At 53.4% G+C, this 20,166-nt stretch overlaps 3 protein-coding genes across 8 annotated transcripts in view; all 3 read right to left on the reverse strand.

Moving 5' to 3' along the window:
* Nucleotides 1-1,129: 1,129 nt before the first annotated feature.
* On the reverse strand, nt 1,130-7,189 carry FGF8 (fibroblast growth factor 8). 4 transcript variants are annotated; one of them, XM_084995254.1, is made up of 6 exons: nt 6,945-7,189; nt 6,814-6,850; nt 6,215-6,301; nt 5,811-5,991; nt 2,494-2,600; nt 1,130-1,608 (listed from the first exon to the last, which is right to left on the reverse strand). In XM_084995254.1, the coding sequence occupies exons 1-6, from the start codon at nt 6,974-6,976 to the stop codon at nt 1,318-1,320; spliced, it is 735 nt and encodes a 244-aa protein (XP_084851380.1). In that variant the 5' UTR covers nt 6,977-7,189; the 3' UTR covers nt 1,130-1,317. The 4 variants fall into 4 exon arrangements, with proteins under 4 accessions (XP_084851380.1, XP_084851377.1, XP_084851379.1 ...); XM_084995251.1 differs by having other exon boundaries at nt 5,811-5,958; nt 6,945-7,057; XM_084995253.1 differs by lacking the exon at nt 6,215-6,301 and having other exon boundaries at nt 5,811-5,958; nt 6,945-7,057.
* A 5,130-nt stretch (nt 7,190-12,319) lies between these two features.
* Nucleotides 12,320-14,276, reverse strand: NPM3 (nucleophosmin/nucleoplasmin 3). The gene is made up of 6 exons (XM_003359343.5): nt 14,147-14,276; nt 13,800-13,885; nt 13,428-13,547; nt 13,217-13,310; nt 12,747-12,868; nt 12,320-12,661 (listed from the first exon to the last, which is right to left on the reverse strand). Exons 1-5 carry the CDS (start codon nt 14,262-14,264, stop codon nt 12,756-12,758), a joined length of 531 nt encoding a protein of 176 aa, XP_003359391.1. The 5' UTR covers nt 14,265-14,276; the 3' UTR covers nt 12,320-12,661; nt 12,747-12,755.
* Nucleotides 14,277-15,435: 1,159 nt separating this feature from the next.
* The window catches only part of OGA (O-GlcNAcase), a 28,957-nt gene continuing 24,226 nt past the window's right edge, over nt 15,436-20,166 (reverse strand). For all 3 annotated transcript variants that reach the window (XR_014826796.1, XR_014826795.1, XM_003483548.5), the window contains 2 exons: nt 19,403-19,562; nt 15,436-17,591 (listed from right to left, as the gene is read on the reverse strand). Coding sequence is in view for 1 of the 3 variants with exons in the window: in XM_003483548.5 (XP_003483596.1) it covers nt 17,455-17,591; nt 19,403-19,562 (297 nt within the window). In the remaining 2 variants the exon portion in view is untranslated. The remainder of the gene's footprint in view (nt 17,592-19,402; nt 19,563-20,166) is intronic.

Genomic DNA, 20,166 nt, shown 5'->3' on the forward strand with positions numbered 1-20,166 from the left:
TGCTCACAGCTTTCCAACCAGATCTCCCATAGTTAACACTTGTTCCATGTCACAATTGTCAACACCAGCTTTGGCAGGCCCCCCCTGCAACATACCCCCACCCTGGACCCTGGCAGCTGCTCTCTTCTTTCATTTTCTGGAGCCTGATACTCAGAAAGAACTAGCTCTGGCATCTCCAATCTGTCTCCTGCACAGGCTGGGCACACACAGAAAGGTCCTTGGTAAAGGCCCCATGGAATCCTTGATTACAGCTCCAGTCCTAGCAAAGTCATCGTTTCTGGCCCAGAGGAAGCCTGGGGAAGTGTTAGCAGCAGCGTGTCTGAGAGGTCCCAGGACCAGCTAAGAGTTTCTTCTTGCCCCTTTCCCTGCTTCTGTCCTCCTGGGACAACCCCTGCAGCGACAGTGTGGGGCCCGTGGGCAGGTGCCACTCCTTAGGTGGAAGAGAGGCTGGAGTCCGAGCTGGTGCCTGATTTGCTGCATCTCCCAGCCACCTGCCAGCTGGGGCAGTGCAGGGGGAGGGCGCTGACCTTGGCAGGACTCACTCTCCAACACACATTTTTAAAACACCAGTTAAAGAAATATTTGGGGCATTTAATAGCAACTATTGAAGTTCCCGTCATGGCGCAGCGAAAACGAATCTGACTGGGAACCATGAGATTGCGGGTTCAATACCTGGCCTCGTTCAGTGGGTTAAGGATCCCGCGTTGCTGTGAGCTGTGGTGTAGGTCGAAGATGCGGCTCAGATCTGGCGTTGCTGTGGCTCTGGCGTGGCCTGGGGCTGCAGCTCCAATTCAACCCCTAGCCTGGGAACTTCCATATGCCGCGGGTGTGGCCCTAAAAAGGACCTCCCAAAAAAGCAACTACTACACAACCACCCTCCACTGACAGGCACGTCTGAAAGACCTGACCTAAAATCCGGGCTCTTTCCTCCCTGCCCCCACCGGGGGGTGCAGTGGAGCCCCCGGCGGCCTAGCCCGCCTGTCCTGCCGGCCCAGCAGCGGCCGGCGTCTCAGGAGCGCCTCTGCGGGCCTAGAAAAGGCCCCCCACCAGCAAGAAACCCCCGCCGGAATCCAGTCTGGGCCACTCACCAGCCTTCCTGAGAGTTAAGAAGTCAGACACCACAGCCAAGTGGAATACAAAAATAGAGCCTCTCTTTTGTTTAAAAAAACAACAACGACAAAAAACCCAACAGCAAACAATTATCGACAACGGGAGCCGGGCTCCCCCAGCTCCTCCCCGGCCTTCAGCAGCGCAGACCTCTTGCGGCAGAGCCGAGCTCGCCGGCGCGGGGAGCGGCGCGGAGGGGCCGGGCAGGGCCTATCGGGGCTCGGGGGCCCAAGTCCTCTGGCTGCCGCGCAGGCTGCGCGTGAAGGGCGGGTAGTTGAGGAACTCGAAGCGCAGGCTCTGCTCGGTGGTGTGGTGGCCGCGGGGCAGCCGCTTCATGAAGTGGACCTCGCGCTGGTGCTGCCGCGTCTTGGAGCCCTTACGGGGCCGGCCCTTGCGCGTGAAGGCCATGTACCAGCCCTCGTACTTGGCGTTCTGCAGGGCTGTGTAGTTGTTCTCCAGCACGATCTCCGTAAACACGCAATCCTTGCCTTTGCCGTTGCTCTGCAGGTAGCGGGGCGGGGAAGGTGGGGTGGGGTGGGGGGGTTGCAGACACGGTGTCACCGGGCTCTGTCCGGAGCCCTCCCCCGCCCCATCAGAGGCAGAGGGCAGGTGGCCCCGGACAGCAGGTGGGCACCCCGGCAGATGGCAGGGTGGGCAGCCCCCACCCCCTGCCCGGGCACCCGCTCTCTAATCCCTCACAACCCGCAGCCCACCCGGCAACTTCCTGTCCTCCCGGGCAGCAGTGACACATGGCTGTCTACTGAGGCGCTGGGCCCCAACACAGAGAGGCAGAGAGGGGGCCCAGCCCCTGCCCGCCCTGGCCTCCCGCCCACCAGTCTGGCCCAAGCTGCTAGCACCCGATCCCCCACCTGCCCCCTCAGCCCCTCAGGATGCCTGCCCGCAGCCCCAGGGCCACCACCCTATGGGGGAGGGAAGGCCAGCCAAAGGATGCTGAGCTCCCAGCCCCTGAAGCCCAGGAAGCGGGGGAGCTCGAGGCTGGAGAGGAGCCGTGACTAATGGGGCCATTTCAGAGCTCGGCCGAGGGGCTGGGCCTGCGGCTTACTGAACATTCCAAATGCTGGTACCATGTAATTGGACATAATAGCAAAGCAATTTGGCGATTTGTTAAAAAGATATATGGAATTTACCGACACCCCCCCCAAGCCCCTTCCCTAGCCTTCCTTCTTCCTCCTTTGCCTTCATAGCTTTTCATGTCACAAGCAGTTTCTTCCTCCTTCACCTCCCCCACCCACCCCACCTAATCATTAGGGAACCCCAAGGTGGCCCTCTGTCTCTCTGCCCACCTTGTTGGGATCCTGGAAGAGCGCAGCCAGCCCAGCCTGCTCCCCAGGCTCCAGTCCCACCCCCTGCCTTCTGGGACCTCACCTTGGCAATCAGCTTCCCCTTCTTGTTCATGCAGATGTAGAGGCCCGTTTCAGCTCCTCGGACTCGAACCCGGCTCCCAAAGGTATCTGTCTCCACAATGAGCTTTGCTGTCAGGGAAGGTGGAAGGATGGTCACTGGCAGCTTCCAGACCCCTTCATGCTCCACGTCCTCACCCCAGCTGGCCCATCCCAGAAGCAACTGCTCCAAGTGTCAGGAACCCAAGATGTGGGCTCCAGCCCCAGCCCAGCTAATAATATGCTGTGTAACCCTGGGAAGGATCAAGGCCCTTTCTGGGCCGCAGGCCCCAAACTTGGGTTCAACAAGGGAGACGGATGAGATCATGGTGTATGAACTGGATTCTGTAGAGGAGTCTTGAAGCCATCAAATTGAAAAAGACCCTCTTTTAAAACTAGACAGTAATGACTTTTATGTTAAGTAAAATTTAATTTGATCAGGATTCTACCGCTAATTGAAAGTTCTCTGAGGATTCTTCCAACACAAAATATTATCTGCACATGCCTCGCAGATCATTACAAATATCTGAAGTGCACCGGTGCCCTCCACTGAGGCCCAACATAAAAGCACTCTCTTGTTTCTGGTACCTCGGGTTCTAACCCCCACCGCCACCCCTGCTCCGAGGAGAAGGTGATAGAGATGAGACGGCTCTCGGCTCTCTGTATACACACGGCCCATAGCTGCTGCTTTCCCGGAACCTAAAACACCACCTGGGGGGATGCTATCTCTTCCCCCTACGCCTTCCAGGCACCCCAGCCCCCAGCCCCAGTGTTGAGAAATCAACAACTCAACAGTCTTTCCTCTTTCACCCTCGGGTAGTGCTGGGCTTCTTACCCCCGCTAACTGAACACTTTCTGTGGGTGAGGAGGAGAGAGAAAATCAGGTGTGTTTGCCTTGCACTCTGAGAGCCAGAGACAAGGAGCTGAATTCTGTGCCTTCCTCCCCCTGCCCTCTCCCCTTACCCGGCCAGCTTGCCACAGAGGCCCTGGTCCCTGTCTAATCTCTGCACAACTCCTCCCTTTGAGGCTGTCACCAAGTAGGGAGTGGGGACCAACTGAGCTATTTGGGATGGGACATAAGAGGCTGGGTCTCCTGCCCTCCCTACTGCAGGGCCCTGCCTTTTCCTTCCTTGAGAAAGAAGTCCGGGGACTCCCAGGGCTGCCTCCCAGCCTGTGCGGACAAGATGGCCCCTTCTCTGTCCCTGAATCTAATGTGGGCAGGGGGTGGAGTGGGCGGACACAGGTCAGCAGCAAGGCAGCCCTCACTGCCCAGCCTGTGACTACCTGCCCCCCTTCACAGAAGCACAGAGCTGGGACCCATTAGCCAAGTTCCCAGTCTGGCTCCAACTCAACCAGGAAAATGCAGCTGTCACCTCCCCTCCCTCCCACCTCCTTTTGGACCCAGCCAGTCTGCTCATCCCTCTCCTGCTCTGCCTTCCAGAGCAAGGAGTGGCTACTCTTAAGGGCCAGGAAGGACACTGACTGGAGAAGAAGTGGAGGATCCCATTCTGAGGACTCTGGCCAAACAGGACAGACAGGGATGAATGAGTCCCCTCTGTCCCTTCCTGGGGCCCATAAGGAAGCAAGTGGGACTTCTCTACTGTCTCCCCCGGACTCACCCTGTCCTGGCTATACACCCTAAGCCTCTGCTCTTGGGCCTTCCAGCTCCTGTGCCTGCCCCCCCAGGCCTTGCAAGCCTCCTAGTCTTGGAAGGAGAGGAGTGGGCATCCGACCTCTGCCGTCTGGGGACGAATTCCCCCATGAGCAACTTAGCCTCTTCTTCCCTCCCCAGAACCAAGGATGCTGGACCATTTGCTCCAATGGAGCAAACCCAGGAGGAGCCAAGCATTCGTGCCCTTTCCTTGGAAGCTGAGAAGGGCTGAAAGCAGCCAGTCTGGAGGGACAAAGGGATGGTAGGTTGGCCCTGCCAGCCCAGCGGGGGAGCTGGGCCACCGGGCAGGCCGCCCCCACCCCCACCCCCACCGCCGAGAGCCCCCACTTTCCTTCCTGGATGGATCTGGGGAGCTGGGGCCGCAGTTTACAGCGGCTTTCCCGACCGGGCTTTTGGAAAGCTTAACATTTTCAAACCTATTCTTCCACCCCAGTGACAGATTTATCCCAGGAAAATTATGTCTCCTTCTCCAGCTTTGAAGGGAAGTCAGCTACGTCGATGCAGAAAAAATGCAGCGAGACATACTCGATCCCCCAAACTGGCTCGAGAAGAGGAGAAAGTATTCAGGAAATGTTAAAAAAGGTGAAAGTAAGAAGAGTTTTAATCGCTCTGCCAGACGCGGGGGTCTCTCCAGAGATTCATAGAGAACAATCTTGAACCTCTTTTTTAACATTTACAGACTTGCAACTCCTTTCAAACTCCACATCTGAAAAAAAGGCTCGTTCTTTTTCTGTTTTATATCATTCTTCATTTTTCTTCTTAGCTCTTAAAATGCCTCACCTTTTTATTACATTTTAATAGAGTCTTCCCCTCTCCTTTCATGCTTGTTTAACTTGGTCATTATTTAAAGGTTTTTAAACTCACAATAATCGCTCTCTAAAAACAACACCAGCCGCCCAGAGGGCTTGCTTTTCTCTTGGTACATCCAGGACTCTGGAAATTGGCCTTGTTTCAAGGCAGGAATATTGAATGTTTTAGAAATCAATCAGTCCTCAGCCTCTCAGCCCTGCAGTAGCTCCCTGTACTCACCACCCCACTGGGAGCCGGGAGCCCCCTCTCTGACCGACTGCCTGGGTTCCTGGACAAGTGGAGCGGGGAGCGCCCCTTTCCTACAGCCTAGTCCCTGTGTGTGTAATCGACCCTCCTGATCAAAGTATTGAAAGGTTCCCAACACCACCCCCCGGCTAGCTGAGAGAGCGGAGGGGCTTTCTCTCTCTTCGCTCTCCCACTCTCCTTTTGTGGGCCCTGGCGACATATCCTCTTTCAAGAGCTTCCCTTCGACCTGGGCCCCCTCCCCCTGAACCCTCTGCCTCCACCTGCAGTGGGAAGGAGGATGGAAGGGGGAGGTGGAAAGGGAGATTCCTGGACTCATTCATCTGCTGGGCAGGGAAGGGGCACCTGTGGGCCGAGGACTCCCCGAGGTCCCTTTCCCAGACCTCTCTTCTCCAGCTGCCCCCCCCCCCAGATGCTTCTCCCCCTTAACTCCTTCTCTTCTGAGCTGGGGACCATGCAGGCCTCTGGCCAGCACAAGGACTGGTGGGTCCGGTCACAGCAGGCCAGCGGGGGGGGGGGGGTAGGGGGGGCATGTTCCACAGGGTCCCTTTACCCCACCACAGTGCAGCCCGCCTTACCGAAGGGGTCCCCATCTTCTGCCATGGCGTTGATGCGCTTGTTGGCCAGGACCTGCACGTGCTTCCCGCTGGTGCGACTGTAGAGTTGGTAGGTCCGGATGAGGCGGCGGCTGAGCTGATCCGTCACCAGGCTCTGCTCCCTCACATGCTGTGTAAAATTAGGTGAGGACTGAACAGTTACCTTTAGGAAATTGAAAAATACACAATACGCCATTATAATGCTACTCTGCCCAGGGGCCCAAGTGGCCCCCATCACCCCGGCGCCCCCCTCCAACGCCCCAGGCAGCCGGCAGGGGCTGGGGTCCCCCCAACATGCCAGCTCAGGCCACCACCCCCACCCAGGAAAGTCGGAGAGACCCAGCCTAGCACGGATGAGCCCGGGATGGGGAAGGATCTGGACCCACCTGTTGGGAAACACCCTGGGACTCCCGGCCAGCTCGGAACAGGGAAGCGAGCTCCCTGCCCAGCGCAGGCCCCCCGCCCGGGCCTTCCTAGAAGAGCAGGGCGCTTTTAAGTCGGGAGGCAGCGCTGCCTGACCCCTGACATTTATAAAGACAAATTCACGGAGCAAATGTTGAGAGCGCAGAGGGCCCAGGCACCTGATCTTTCGACCAGACCCGCCGCAAGTCTCCCCGGAGAGCCGCGGAGAGGGTCCCCGAGGCAGGCACCGGCCTTCTGACAACGAACGCCCCTGTCCTCGGCGGCCGGGTGTGGCTGCCCGCAGAGTTCCCCATCCACCCACACCTGGCTGGGAGGCGTGGGAGACAGCGCGGCACGCCGAGACCTTGGGTTCTAGCCTCGCCACTCACTGGCTGTGTGACCTGGGGCAGGCGCTACCTCTCTGTTCCCTAGCTCCCTCCTGGGGGTCGTTCAGGGCTGCATTTCTAAGGTGCCTTCCAGCCCGCCGCGCGGCCGCAGGGTCGATCCTCGTACCCCCTTCCTGACCTTGCCCCCGGGCGTCCCCCGCCGGCCCCGGCTCCCACCTCCGCGCAGCGCGCCTTACCTGGGCTTGGAGGCAGAGAACCAGCAAGTGCAACAGCCTGTGGGAGACAAAAGCGGGCGGGGAGAGAGGGGCGCGGGGTGAGCGGCGGGCCGGCGGGCGCGCGGCCGGGGGCGCGGGGCGGCGGTACTCACAGGCAGCTCAGCGCCGAGCGGGGACTGCCCATGGCGCGCGGCCGGGGAGCACGCACAGCCCCGGCGGGATCACGCCGGCGCGCGGGCGGCCGCGGACAGACAAGCCGGGGGCGGCGGCGGCCCAGGAAGGCGCGAGGGAGGGAGCCCGGCTGATCCCGACGCGGCTCCGCGAGTCCCGGGGAATATCGAGCTCGCCGCGCCGCGCCGAGTGCCTCTGCGCCGCTGCCGGAGCCGGTGGCCGCTGGCTGCTCAGGAGCGGGAGCGGGCGGGAGGGTAACGGGCCGGCAAGGGGGGTGGGTAGGTGGGAAGGGAGGGGGAGGGGTGGGGGCGGGGGGCGCCGCACCGGGCGCGAGGGGGGAGCGCGGGGCGGGCGGCCGGAGCCCGCAGCCCCCGGCTGGGAGCGGGGGCCGGGACGCAGCCCGCGGCGGGGGCGGGGCGGCCCGGGGCGGGGCGGCCGGCGGGTCTGGGATTGGGGGTCTGGGCGAGGGGAGGGGTCTGGGGACCGGCTGGAGGGGCGTGGGCGGCCGGTGTGGGCGCCTCCCCCCATCCCCGGCCTGTCCCCTGGCGCGCTCTTGGGGTCCGGGAGCGGGGTATAGGGGGGCGCCTCGGGTCGCCCGCTCGGAGGAGTCCCGAGACCCTTAGCTGGGGCTTCCTGGACCGCCGGTGCGCCAGAGTCCGAAGGTGCGGGGTCTCCACCGTGGGGCCGGGGCTGCTTACGCCTCAGGTTATACGCGGGTCTCTGAGCCACCTACTGTGTGCTTCGCCTGGGACTGCAGCCTGCAAGTGGCCGCTAACAGTGGAATGAAAGGCTGTGCGATCATCTCTCCAGCAGTGCGTGCGTGTACGACGGGGACCCGCCTCCACCCCCGTGTTTCTGCTCAGTACCCCGCCTTGCCGGTCCCTCCTGTTTCACTCAGTCTCCAAGAAGGCCCTGAGATGGAGAAACATCTCCTTTCCCCCCTCCCGCCCCCATTATCATCATCGCCCCTGCCCCCACCCCCCCCCCGCAGCCTGAAGCTTGAGAACAACCACAGCCACCTATGTGGGAGAGCCCAGAGGTCCTTGGCAAGACCCACAGTCACTGCTGCCCCCCCCACGACCCAAAGCAGCAGGCAGAGGGGGCAAAAATAACTACACTTAACTGCTTTTCCTGGGGAAGACTTAGATCCAGGTAGCCTAGACTTTCCCTCTCAGAGTCTCATTATTGATGCATTTACACACCTACTATGTACTAGACAGACCGGTGCTTTGTGTCAACTGTGGGGGAGGGAAAGTATCAAAGGAGGTAGGGAGTTAGGCAGCTTAGACAAGCCCTTCCCAGCCCCTCATTGCTTCTCTCCAGGGGCTTCTGGGAACCCTGAGCCATGGTATTTCGTTCAGAACAGCCTGGGTGGACAGAGGTGCCTTGGGACAGATCCTTTTGAGCAGCAGGTGGAGCCACTGAGGTCTTGCTCAAGACCTTCCCTGCCCCACTAACACCGCCCCCCATGTCCGTGGGGATTGTGCTGGAGGGGTTAGGGTGGTCCAGGAATCCACTAGGCCAGCAGAGCTGAGTTCTGCCTATCTCCCCTTTGTGCCCCATCTCTGTGCCCCATCTTTCCCACCCCCAGCCATCATGCTAACACTGAGCAAGGTCTATGTGGGAAAAGATTCAGAAGACTTGTCCCAAGATCTCATCCCTCCTCAGAGAAGTTGACTTCCTGAGCCCACCCATTACCCACCTCCAGGAGTCTGTTCCCTCGGCTGGCTCATGCCACACAAACCTCCAGGCAAGGACCATGTCTGACTAGCCCAGAAGTTGCAGCTCAGGGCAGAGAGTTGGGCAGGGTTGCTCTACAATTAGTATTTGGTGAATAATGGAGCTGGCTGAGCATTTTTTCCTCAGTGCACTGGGGCCTCCCCAGGAAGATTTGCCTTTACCGCCCTCCCAGTAAATACAAATCACAAGCACCACCATTTATTAAGCACTTGTATTTGATAAAGACTGGGTTTATACCATCTCCTCTTAACCCCACCGGGAGGGGGGCTCCCTGAGGGAAGACAGAGGAGTTGGGCTCCAGTGCCCACAGCCTAGGCCAGCACCTTTCCTTCCTTTGCATTCCTCTGTCTTAGAGGTCACCAGCCACTTGTTGAGTGTCCACCTCCCCAGCTGCACTGCTTCCAGTAGGCAAGACACTTACCATCTTAACCTCATGCCCTGCACATAATAGGCCTTGGAAAATGTTTATTTATATGCATCAATAAATAAATGAGTGGGGAGATGCAGAGCAGAGGGTGGCAAGGGCCTTCTCCTTACCAGGGACCTAGTCCTCTGAAAATAGTCCAAGACCAGCAGGAAGCAGGACCCAGGGCATCCAGCCCATCCTTAGCATGCATAGATCTGGAGTCGCAACCTGAGTCACTCCTGGCACCTGCCCCTCCCTGGAGTGGGAGTGGAGGCCAGAGCACCTGGCTCAGACAAGGGTCCAACCCTGGCTTGGAGTCCCTGGGAGGTTCCAAAGGCCCTGGGCAGAATCTCAATGATCCTAATCCACCCTCTTCCCTCTCCCCCAGAGGTGGGCCATCCAGGGGCCTGAAAGTGTGAAGGTCAGAATTTAAGTCCTACCCCTTAACCTCTACCAAGGGACCTGTACAGGACCAGAATTCTTTACGGTTGGAGAACTTCCCGCAACTGGACCTTTGCCAGTTTGGAGGGCTTCTTCTTGTTTCCGCCAAAGTCCCTGTCTCTAGATGGAGCAGAGGGGTGGCAATAGGGACACCCCTGCATCAGGCACTGGGTACTGCCAGGGCACACCCCGATGAGTGACAGATGCAAATATGCCATGGAGCCCCAGCAGGTCGCCCTCTCTTCCCTTGCTCTCTTACTCGCCTCCCGGCCAGCTTGCTCTTTCCTTTATCTTATCAAAGCCCCGTAATTACAATTGCTATTTTGTTTCCTCGAGTCTGCAATCAGAGCTCCCTGGCCCTGATGAGGGAGCGCCTGTCAACCTGATCGCTGAGTGACAGCCGGGGCCACCTTTCTCGGCCGCCCCCACAATCCGCAAACACAAACACACAACACACACACACACACACACACACACAGTCCATTGCCTTCTGCAAACACAAACACACACTTCTCGCCAACACAAACAGCCCCTCTCCCCAAACACACTGCCGCAGGGACCCAAACACACACCTTCAGCCTCCTTCCAAATGCATCCGTCGCGCACCCCCTGCCCCCAGCCCGGCCCACCTCGGGCCCCTCAAATCCACAGCAGCCGCCGGCGGGGGCCGCCTAGACTGCCCCTCGCTCCAGCGCGCGCCTTCTGTACCCGGCGTTCAAAGCGCCGCGGACCCTCCGCCGACCGTTCAAATGCAAATCGCCGAGACTGTGTTAAGTACTTTGGGCCGGGTCTGGGTGTCGTCCTCCTTCATCCCCTTAAATACAAGCCTGAGCGTCCTCCAGCAGTCTGCAAACCCGGCTCTGTGCTCTGAGCCCAAAGTGAATTGACAACGCTCCTACTGTGCTCTGAAGGGGGACATTAAGAGGGATCGAGGAGAGGTGAGGGCGGCGAGGGAGAAAAAACAATTCCCAGCTCTGTCCACGGGGCGCCCCGTCGGGCCGAGAAACTCCTGGACCAAGCAGATGTGGATTGGGCCCCTACCGCGGGCCGGAGCGCGCTGGGCGTCTGCCGGGGCCACGCGAGAACCAGGCAAGAAACCAGCCGCGGCTTTACAATGAGCGATCAGTGCCCTCGCGGGGGGTAAATATTGGGGCGGGGCCACACGGAGGAGGTAGGTGAGTTGGCTGGGAAGGCTTCCCCTGAGAACTGGCATTTCGCTGCACTCAGCCAGGCTCCCGCACCTCCAACCAAGCACGTGCCATGGACTTTGTAGGAGGAGGAGGAAGGAAAGGGCTTTTAATAGGAGCCCTTCCAGCGAATGAATGTACGAATGAAGGAAGTCAGCCTTAGTGAATTATTCCCCCGCCGTCCGCCTAAACTTCGGCGCCAAGACCACTCGCGGGGCGTGTATGCAGGCCCCTGCACCGCGGCGTAAGCTTAGAACCCCTAGAAAGGCGGCTTGGGAAGCCGCGAGGCCGCAAGCGGTTTCAGCCTCACCCACCAGAGGGCGCCAGCTCCACCTTCCCCCACTACCTCCCGAGCCTGTGCTGCGGGGAGGTGAACGGATCTCGTCGTGGCTGCCCACTCCACCGCGGTTCCTGGTGAAAGCCCTTCCAGAAAGTCCTCCTGAACGCAGGAGTCCCCGCAACACAGAAAGAGATCATCTTCCTTTATCCTCAACTTGAGGAAAAAGTAAGGTTTAAAAATTGGAGCTGTTTGCCCCTCACCAAAGGGAGGCGGGAAACTCCCTCCAGGGACAGGTTGAAGAGAGTGCTTTTTTCCGTGTTGTGGGAACGCTCTCTCCAAAGTTTGCCTCACCTACCCCAATACTGGCCTCTTCAGGTTATCTAAGGACCCCTCCCACTTGTTCACTCATGTGCCAGGGAGGGTGTGGGAAGGAGTGGGCCTGGCGGGCCAGGCACTGTTCTCTGTCCATCCTCAGCATGTCTGGCCCCAGGCTGTCTCAGGAGGTAACCCTTTGTTTGTTTGTTTGTGGGGCAATGAGACACCCTCCTCCCCCACCCATCAACACAGCTGAACTGCTGACCTCGGACTTGGTCACATACATACTCATGCTCACACCAGGTTCATCCCTTTCTCTTTCCTGGCACATCGGCAGCCAAGCCTCAGAACCACCTGGTTTCAGGCACCAGAGATCCCCAGACCAGGCGGTGGGATCAGGGGCAGGAACCCCTTAGCCCGGGAGGCTGAATCTCAGGGGCTCCCCTCTGCCCCCATATGCCAGGCCACCCGGATTCTGGTTTCCCTGTCACCCAATCTGGTCAGCTCCCTCCATCTGGCCCCTGGAATCAGGTTTCTAAGGGCCCAGGCTGGCTCGGAGACGGCCTGCACGGCTGGAAGGAGGAGCAAAGACTGGCCTCTGCTCTATCCCTCGCAGGCCCTCTCAGAGCCTGAGCCCTCATGGGGCTAGGGATGCACATTCCTTGGGCTGCTTAAGCTCCCTTATCTGCCCCCTGCCCATCAGCCTGAGTGCTGACAGAGGCCCAGACCCCTTGTTTGGATGCTGATAACCTCCTGGGATGGCCCTCCCCCACCTTTAGGGACCAGAAATGGGCTTGGTGCTGGGAGGTCCTCTTCTAGGAAGGCAGCTGGGGCCCAGGCCTGGGCTGGTCCCAGGGCCCTGGGGATAGCAAAATCCCACATTTCCTCACACCCCCCTCCACAGCCACCCTTTGTGCTGCCACAGTGCCACCTGGTGGTCCCTAGGGGAATGCCACCCTAGCAGGGAAAGAAGCCACACAAATAAGCTGCAAAAAAACTCCATACCACTTTATTTCAAACTTTATCCAAAAATGTAAAAAATGTTAAAAATGTGTAGTCCTGAGCTTCAGATGCTGACCTCCAACCTCACAGGCAAATGGGGAGAGAGAGTCAGGACAAGTTCAGAGTTCCTTCCAGTGCTGGAAGAAAGTAAAGCTCCAGGTGTGGTACAAGACTAGAACATCAAGGCCCTATGGAGAATGGGACTCCCTCTGTCCTAGCACCAAACCAGGACCCCATCCGCCCTATCCCACCCCACCCCTCTGGTACAACATTCTTGAAACTTGCACAGGAACCTGGTGCATGGCAGGTGGCAGGCTGCTAGCTGACCTGAAGAGAGCAAACAAGGGGTCAGCATCTAGGCCCACATCTGCTCCTCCTGTCCCCTCCCAGACCCTGCTCCCCCACAACTCACCAGGGAGGGTTAGAGCCTGCCCCCCTGCTTCTTAGCAGGTCGGATGGGGCACAACTCAGCTTCTTCCTCCTCACTCCCCTCTTCTTCACTCTCCTCCTCAGAAACGTCATTGCTCATAGTAACTGGTACACACACAAGCAGTTAAGGAAGGGAGAGAAGTTAAAGCCACACCCCCTTCACACTATGTCATTTATTCATGCCCTGTGGCTTGCAGGGACCCTGACCCTCCAGAGTTTATGGTCTAGCTGGAAAAAAACCTAATACTTAGCTAGACTATAAAGAGCCAAAGGAGTACACACCACTGGAGCTGGAGAAGTTGGGACAGGTTCCATGAAGGAGAAGGGCTTGAGTAGGACAGAAAATGGAAGGCACAGCATACAAGGTCTGTATGGGAACTGCACTGGGAGATATGGGTGGGGTGGGTCAAGAGTTCTGACAGAGAATCCACTAGAGGCAAAGAAAACTCTCACCAATCTGGTGCCGCCCAGTAATCCGCACAGGGCCAGAGCCTGACTTCAGGCGGAAGGTTACAGGTGGTTGGAGCTGGAAGTCATCCAAACTGAGCTGGAAGGAAGAGAAAGATGAAGGCCTAGGCCACTCCTGGTCCACCCATCTTGTGAGGAGTCCTTAAGTCCTCAATTCCTACCTCCCAACCTCCCGAGGTATGGCCAGAACACTTACCATGGGTTGGCAGGACAACTTGAGGTTGGCCACAGGGACTGCAATCTCCTGGTGGTCACGGTTCCGGGCCACGACTTCTACCACGTTACACTCATCTTTGGCCCCCTCAGTGAGGCAGAGCTGGGAAAGGTACATAGGGCCTCGGAGTCTCCCCATGTGAGGGTGAACACCACAAATGGGGGCATCTACCCTGGAACTTGCCCAGCCTCAGAGGTCCCTGGATCACCTGGCCAAGGGAGTCTCCCCAAAGGGGGATAGGCAGCAGAGGAAGTGACTCGCAATAAATGGGACAAGGAGGAGAGACGCGCGGGTAGAGGCCCACGGGTGACCTGCTCGGGTCCTATTCACCACCACGCCTTCCCCGCCCCTTACCATGGTCAAAGCCAGCACGTGATCTGCATCATCCTCTTCCTCTACCTTGAAGGTGAAAGAGCGACTGTGGCCGGAGAGCTCGCAGCCTGGAAGAGATATAGCACAGTGAGCATGTGGCGGCGGCTCACGTGCAGCCCAGGACTGACCTATTCACAGGCCCACTTCTCAGGTCCACGTGGAGCCCCCCCCTTGCACGAAGAGGACAGGGGCCTGGCCTCCCCTTCCGCTCCAGCGGCCGCGTGCGAGGCCCCCTGAGTCCCCACCCACGTCGCGCACGCATCTGCATTTCTGTTCCCCAGCCCTGCCTGTGACCCAGTAACACCCCCAGCCCCTCCTTTTCTGAATACCGAAGAAAAAACTGTCCATAGTGACCGGGGTAGGGACTCGCAGACTGCCGGCACCCCCGGCCCGGCAGCGGCTCTCCTGATTCAAGAAACCCAAGGCAGCAGCGGCGCCGGTGGCCATGCTGCTAGTGCCGGCTGAGGCTCCGCCTCCGACACGTACAAAGCCCGAGCCTCGCGGCGGCTCCGGCCCCACCTATTAAAGGAGAAGCACTCTGGGCAGGGGGCCATTGCCCAGTTTGGCTCAGGAGCCTCAGACCTGTTGATTGAGACCGCACGGAGATGGTAACATCGCAAAAACATGCACTTGGGATTCGTGTTAACGTCCTTGCTCACTTCCACGTCCAAGACTCTCAGGGAGCGGCTCCTGCCTCCATTTTCTCTAGTTCCACAACCCAACCCAAGGTGAGCTTTCGTTGGAGGAAGGCTGTGTATGTAAAATGTAAATTTTTCCAGTTCCCCTAGGAAAGGCGAGATATAGTGCAGCCTTTTCCTTATAATAGCAAATGTGCTCAGATTTGCCTTTCCTCCAAAGGAACTGAGGAGCCTGACAGAAGACCTAGTGTTATTCAAGCCACTCCATCCACTCCTGGATATGGTTCCTGCTCTAATTGATTTTGCAGTTCACTATCCAGAAGCAAGGCAATCTGATAGTGATTGCCTGTCTTCACTGAACTTCAAATGCTGGCTGCCTGCTGGTGCTTGCTAGCAGCTCAAGCGTGGGACTGGCAAAGGCATGCTAGTCCCAGAACATCTTTCTGCCTTGGACTCCTGTCTCATAATTTGGGCTCTGCCTCCAGCTTTCACCTTTTGACCAAACAATCAGGCACTTGTGTTCCTTACTCTGCTTGGTGGCAAGAACTCAAACTAGCTGTGTTGATTCGCACCCAGGTTATAATTTTGGCAAGAAGGTGGCTTGGCCAAGTAGTAGGCCACTTTCCTTTTACCTTGCCTTGAGGAAAATCTGGACTGATTCAATCCTTGCCCTTACTCAGTGGGTTGCCCTGAGCTGTTGTAGGTTGCAGACGTGGCTCGGATCCCACATTGCTGTGGCTGTGGCCTAGGCTGGTAGCCATAGCTCGCATTTGATCCCTAGCCTGGGAACTTCCATATGTCGAGAGGCTGAGACACTAAAAAGCAAAAAACAACAAAAAAAAAACAAGAAAAGGAAGGATCTAATTCTTAACTTGGAACAGCTATGTAGAGGAATACATGCTTGCAGGTGAGGAATGCAAGGGCAGGAGAAAAGGTAGGAGGCAAAAACAGGAAGGAGGTTTACATAGGACACCATCACACACATTCACTTCAAGTTTTATTTTGCCTCTTGCATGGTCTTCAGATAGTTTTACAGTTTGTTTTCTACAGAAACTGAGCTGTGATCTAAACAATCAATGAAATGTCATCCCAACCTTAATAAATATTCATAACCGTAGAAGATAACATAGCACTTTACAATCCTAGAGGCCTGGACATCTGTTTCATAGTTATTAGCTCTGTGACCAGAAGACCAGCCAAACTGATTATTAAAAGCCAAGATAAAGCCACAAGCAAACTTGCGAAAAATCCTGATTCCATAGGATGACTGTGGAACCCTCCAGATAAAATGCTAGAATTGTCCACTAGTGTACAAAATGTACTTAAAGAGAAAATCAAATGACATTAAGCCATTTAAAACAGTATCTTGTAGATATCTTCCCTTCATCCCAGCCCTGAAAACTACAAACTTGGTTCCAGTTGTCCAACATAGCATACCTATATCCTCCTATCAGTTGAAGGTTTTCTAACCCTGTATATGAAGAGGCCTCCTTCCTTCATCTCACCCACTCAGTGCACTCACAGGCTTTGGTTGAAAGTTACTAGGCAGCACTAAATACAATGCTTTTTAAAAACTCTCTTTCCAAAGTCCATACTGATGGGAACCTATGAAGGAAAATGTTTTAAGTTTCCTTCCCCCTTGACCTTCCCCTCTCAGCTCAAAGTTAAAACAGCTGATACAAAACTGCAGGAAAGCAATGTAACAAAATAGTTATGAACCAATGGAGAAGCCAGCCAGCCATCATAAAAAAAAAAAAAAAAAATCCTGCAGAGATTACCTGCTAGCCTCATGCTCAGAACCCTTAAAAACACCAAATCTAAATTAGAATACTTGAAGCTTTCAGAACCCGTTTAAAGGAAAGACAAAAGGTAACCATAAGTCATTGGTTAAAGTGTGCTCATTCTTTTAAAAATTAGATACAAACATGCAAAAACTAAAGACTGATTTAATAAAACCAGTAGGAATAGATCTTGAAATTAAAGGACAACTGATCCGAGGGCAAATGGGATCAATTAGTCCCTGAACCCTTCTTGCCAGATGTCAAAATTAACATTTCACATGCTGATCTTCATCGAGGTTAATTTCCAGAAGTGACTGCACTTTGCAACAGATTGAGTCCTATGAAGTTAGGCTCTCGTACCCAAAGTGGTCATGGCCTAGCCCTATGTGGGAGGCACTTCAAAAATAATACAACTTATTTAAAAAAAAAAAAAGCAAAGAAAATCCACTTTCCACTGATTTATATTATTCAAAGTGCCATCCTGAACCAACCTTTTCATTTTCAGAAGGAAAAATTACAAAACCCAATAAACACAAAGAATAGTCAGGTTACAGCTAGTTTATATACAAAAAAATTTACAAGTTTGTCACTTTTAGGCTTTCGCCACAAACAACTGCACATTTGTCCCTACAAAGTACAACATGCCTGAACCAATGGTCACTACAAGAGACAACTGGCCATGGCTTCACAAAAAGCAGAAAAACTGCCCAAAGTGAAATCATTTACTCAGCTTAAACTATGCCATAACCATCCCACTTGGAATCTCCACCCTGAAGCCTCAGAAACCAAATCTTTCTCATCTTTGCCATGTCCCCAAAGGAGGAGACACGTTTCATTCAATAAGCCAAAGAGGATGACAAATGATTTTGATTACTCTCAGGTGAGAAATGCAACCACACTGGATGCAAAAAACAGTGCTGACTACATTTATTGAAGACCCCTCCCTATAAGCCCATGTAAGAGGTCTTGGCATCTAACACAAGACTCAAAAAGGAGGCCCACATCTCTTTCATACAGGATTTGCAGCAATACTATCTTCTTCCAACCAGTGAGTAGTCTCTCTAAGTATGATGAGTGAGTTTTACACAGTCTTCTTTGTTTTCAATCCTAATCAGCCAATGTGTTGCCACTCCAGAGGCTGAACTGTATGAAGACCCCAACCACCACCCACCAGGTGAAGTTAAGAGACTTTCTGACAGTTCATAGTGCCAACAAACATCACAGGCTCCGGCCAAGTATAACCACATCCTTTGGAAATCCTTCCATTTTTGCAATCTCAAAACAGCCTAACTTGCTGTAAAATTCCAAAATTCTTTTATCATCAGGTCTCACTTCACAGAAAGCCCCTCGGGAACCTAAGGAAAAAAACAAAAAATATTCAAATTATAAATGTCACTTAATGTAATAAAATCCATTAAGTAATAAAAAAAATTTTTTAATTAAAAAAATCTGAAAAAATCACTTAAGTAGAATTATGAATTGTTATTAATATATTTCAAAGAGATCATAGAAGGTGCTTATCTATATCAGCTCCTAAATATCAATTTTTAAAATCTGTATTAAAAAGTCAATGAATATTAATATTCATAAATATTGCAGTGATAACTATCTTAAAGTGATGGATATATATTTTATTTATTTTTATGGCTACACCTGCAGCATATGGAAGTTCAAGGCTATGGGTTGAATCAAAACTGCAGCTACCGGCCACAGCCCCGCAACCCTGGATCTGAGCCACATCTGGGACCTATAGTGTGGCTTGCAGGAACCCCAGATCCTTAACCCACTGAGCGAGGCCAGGGATCAAGCCTACAAAAGTGATGGATATAGTAACTAGACTGATACGGTGATTATTTCACAGTACTTCAAATCATCAAATTGCACACCTTATATACATACAATTATTTTTTTTTTGGTCACAGCTGTACCATAGTGGTGGACAGAAACACTGCAGTGACAAGGCTGTATCCTTAACTTGCTGTGCCATAGGAGAACTCCCTGCAGTTCTCTTTTTTTAGGGCTGCACCCACAGCAAATGGAGGTTCCCAAGCTAGGGGTCTAATCAGAGCTACAGCTGCCAGCCTACACCACAGCCACAGCAATGCCAGATCCAAGCTACGCCTGAGACCTACACCACAGCTCATGACAACACTGGATCTCAAACCCACTAAGCAGGGCCAGGGATCAAACATGCATCCTCATTGATACTAGTTGAGTTCATTACCCGAATCACAACAGGAACTCCAAGAACTCCATACAATTCTTAACTGACAAATATACTCCGAAAAAGAATTTTTTTCCACTTATATAATGTTTTAAGTCTTTAAAGTATGGTTGATGTACAATGTTGTGCCCATTTCTGCTGTACAGCAAAGTGACTCAGTTATACATTTTATTTTATATTCTTTTCCATCATGATCTATCCCAGGAGATTGGATATAGTTCCCAGTGCTATACTGTAGAAGCTTCTTGTTTATCAAAGTTGTAAGAAACTTCAAGGCAAAGGATGCCTGTTTAAAAGGTACTTTTGAGGGCCCCAGAGGGCAGAACCTACTCCAGCCTACGTCATAAGCCAATACAACCAGAATGTGTTTTATGTTAAGACATACCTCAAACACCTGCATGATTCAGTTCTGAGCTTAACAGTGAAAATTATTCTTTTTAGACAGAGTTGTTGAAATTATCCCACAAAGGGGACACCACTGAATCGAAGGAGAGAAAGATGCAACAAGTGCATTCTCATGAATCAACGACCCTTTCTTTAATGAGAGCGCAATGAGCCACACATTTTTGTATTACCCTAAGGTGAAAAAGTTCACATTTTTAAAAAGTTGTTTAAAAAACCCAACAACAGGGATTCTGCATTCATTTCTAAATGAAGTCTTTCCCAGGCTCATTTAATGTTCAATTATCATTTGAGTCTCCTGGAAAAATAAACATAGCTTCATGTATTCACTTCTCATTTAATTGGGGCTCTAAGCATTCACAGTATAAGAACAGTAATATTTCAATGATTCATATGCAATTCTTGCACCAGTAGTAGTTAAGAAGCAAAACCATAAATGGTGGGGAAGGTAATATAAATTCACTTTTCTTTTTATCCTAAAATATAGTCCTGTCCCCCCTAACCCCCCAAACACCAGTAATGCCACAAATATGTACTCACCATTAGCCTTCAGTGAAGACAGGAGGCAAGCCATCATGCTTTTGGCTACACTTGGGTCAGTTACTTTTTTGTGAATATCCATCTTTATCAGAGAAGGGAAGTTGGCAAGGAAAGTTTCTGGCAACACTTCCTGCTCTTCATGGAAACTCAACATGATTTTCTGTAAAAATTAGAAGAACTGCTTGGCTTTCAGTGGCTAGTCATTGTGAATCTATATCCCAACTACAGAACTCAGTAATAGGAAAAGAAAAGCAAAACTCAATAACTTCTGGTTATTATAAAATTACCACACACAGAATTTAGCAGCTTATAATTCTCGTTGAAGCGTTTTCACTTTTACAAAGTTTATCTAAATGTAAGCTGGTATACTGGATTGGCTCCTAGAGCAGAAAAAGGACATTAATGAAAAAACTGATATACAAAATGAGGAGTTTTTAGAAATGTACCAAAGTTGGTTTCTCAGACACGGACACATGTACAAAATGGATAAGGAGTACACTGGAACTCTGCATTATCTTTGTAACTTCTGTATATCTAAAATTATCCAAAATATGAGTTCTTTCATGGTGCTGCTGGTTCAGGATCCAGCATTGTCACTGTAGTGGCTTAGGTTGCTGCTGTGGCATGGGTTCGATCCCTAGTCCACATGCTGCAAGCCAAAAAAATAAAGAAAAAAAATTACTCAAAACAAAACTAAGTTTTATAAGTTCGTATTGCTTGCACAAAAATGCCAATGTACTTAACACTACCAAACTGTACACTAA

This window comes from Sus scrofa, chromosome 14, assembly GCF_054392235.1.
Source record: "Sus scrofa isolate SSC_HxYL_T2T_F1_AM1 chromosome 14, Sscrofa_HxYL_maternal_Yorkshire_Landrace_v2.0, whole genome shotgun sequence".
NCBI classification, from domain to species: domain Eukaryota; kingdom Metazoa; phylum Chordata; class Mammalia; order Artiodactyla; family Suidae; genus Sus; species Sus scrofa.

Coding starts and splice junctions, on each gene's coding strand:
- FGF8 (XM_084995254.1), bottom strand. CDS start 6,976: ATGGGCAGTCCCCGCTCGGCGCTGAGCTGCCT. Junction 2,601..5,810: donor AGAAGATGGGGACCCCTTCG/GTAAGGCGGGCT, acceptor CTTCCCTGACAG/CAAAGCTCATTGTGGAGACA. Junction 1,609..2,493: donor AGGGGAAGCTGATTGCCAAG/GTGAGGTCCCAG, acceptor CGCTACCTGCAG/AGCAACGGCAAAGGCAAGGA.
- NPM3 (XM_003359343.5), bottom strand. CDS start 14,264: ATGGCCACCGGCGCCGCTGCTGCCTTGGGTTTCTTGAATCAGGAGAGC. Junction 13,886..14,146: donor TATGGACAGTTTTTTCTTCG/GTATTCAGAAAA, acceptor TATCTCTTCCAG/GCTGCGAGCTCTCCGGCCAC. Junction 13,311..13,427: donor AGTTGTCCTGCCAACCCATG/GTAAGTGTTCTG, acceptor TCTTCCTTCCAG/CTCAGTTTGGATGACTTCCA.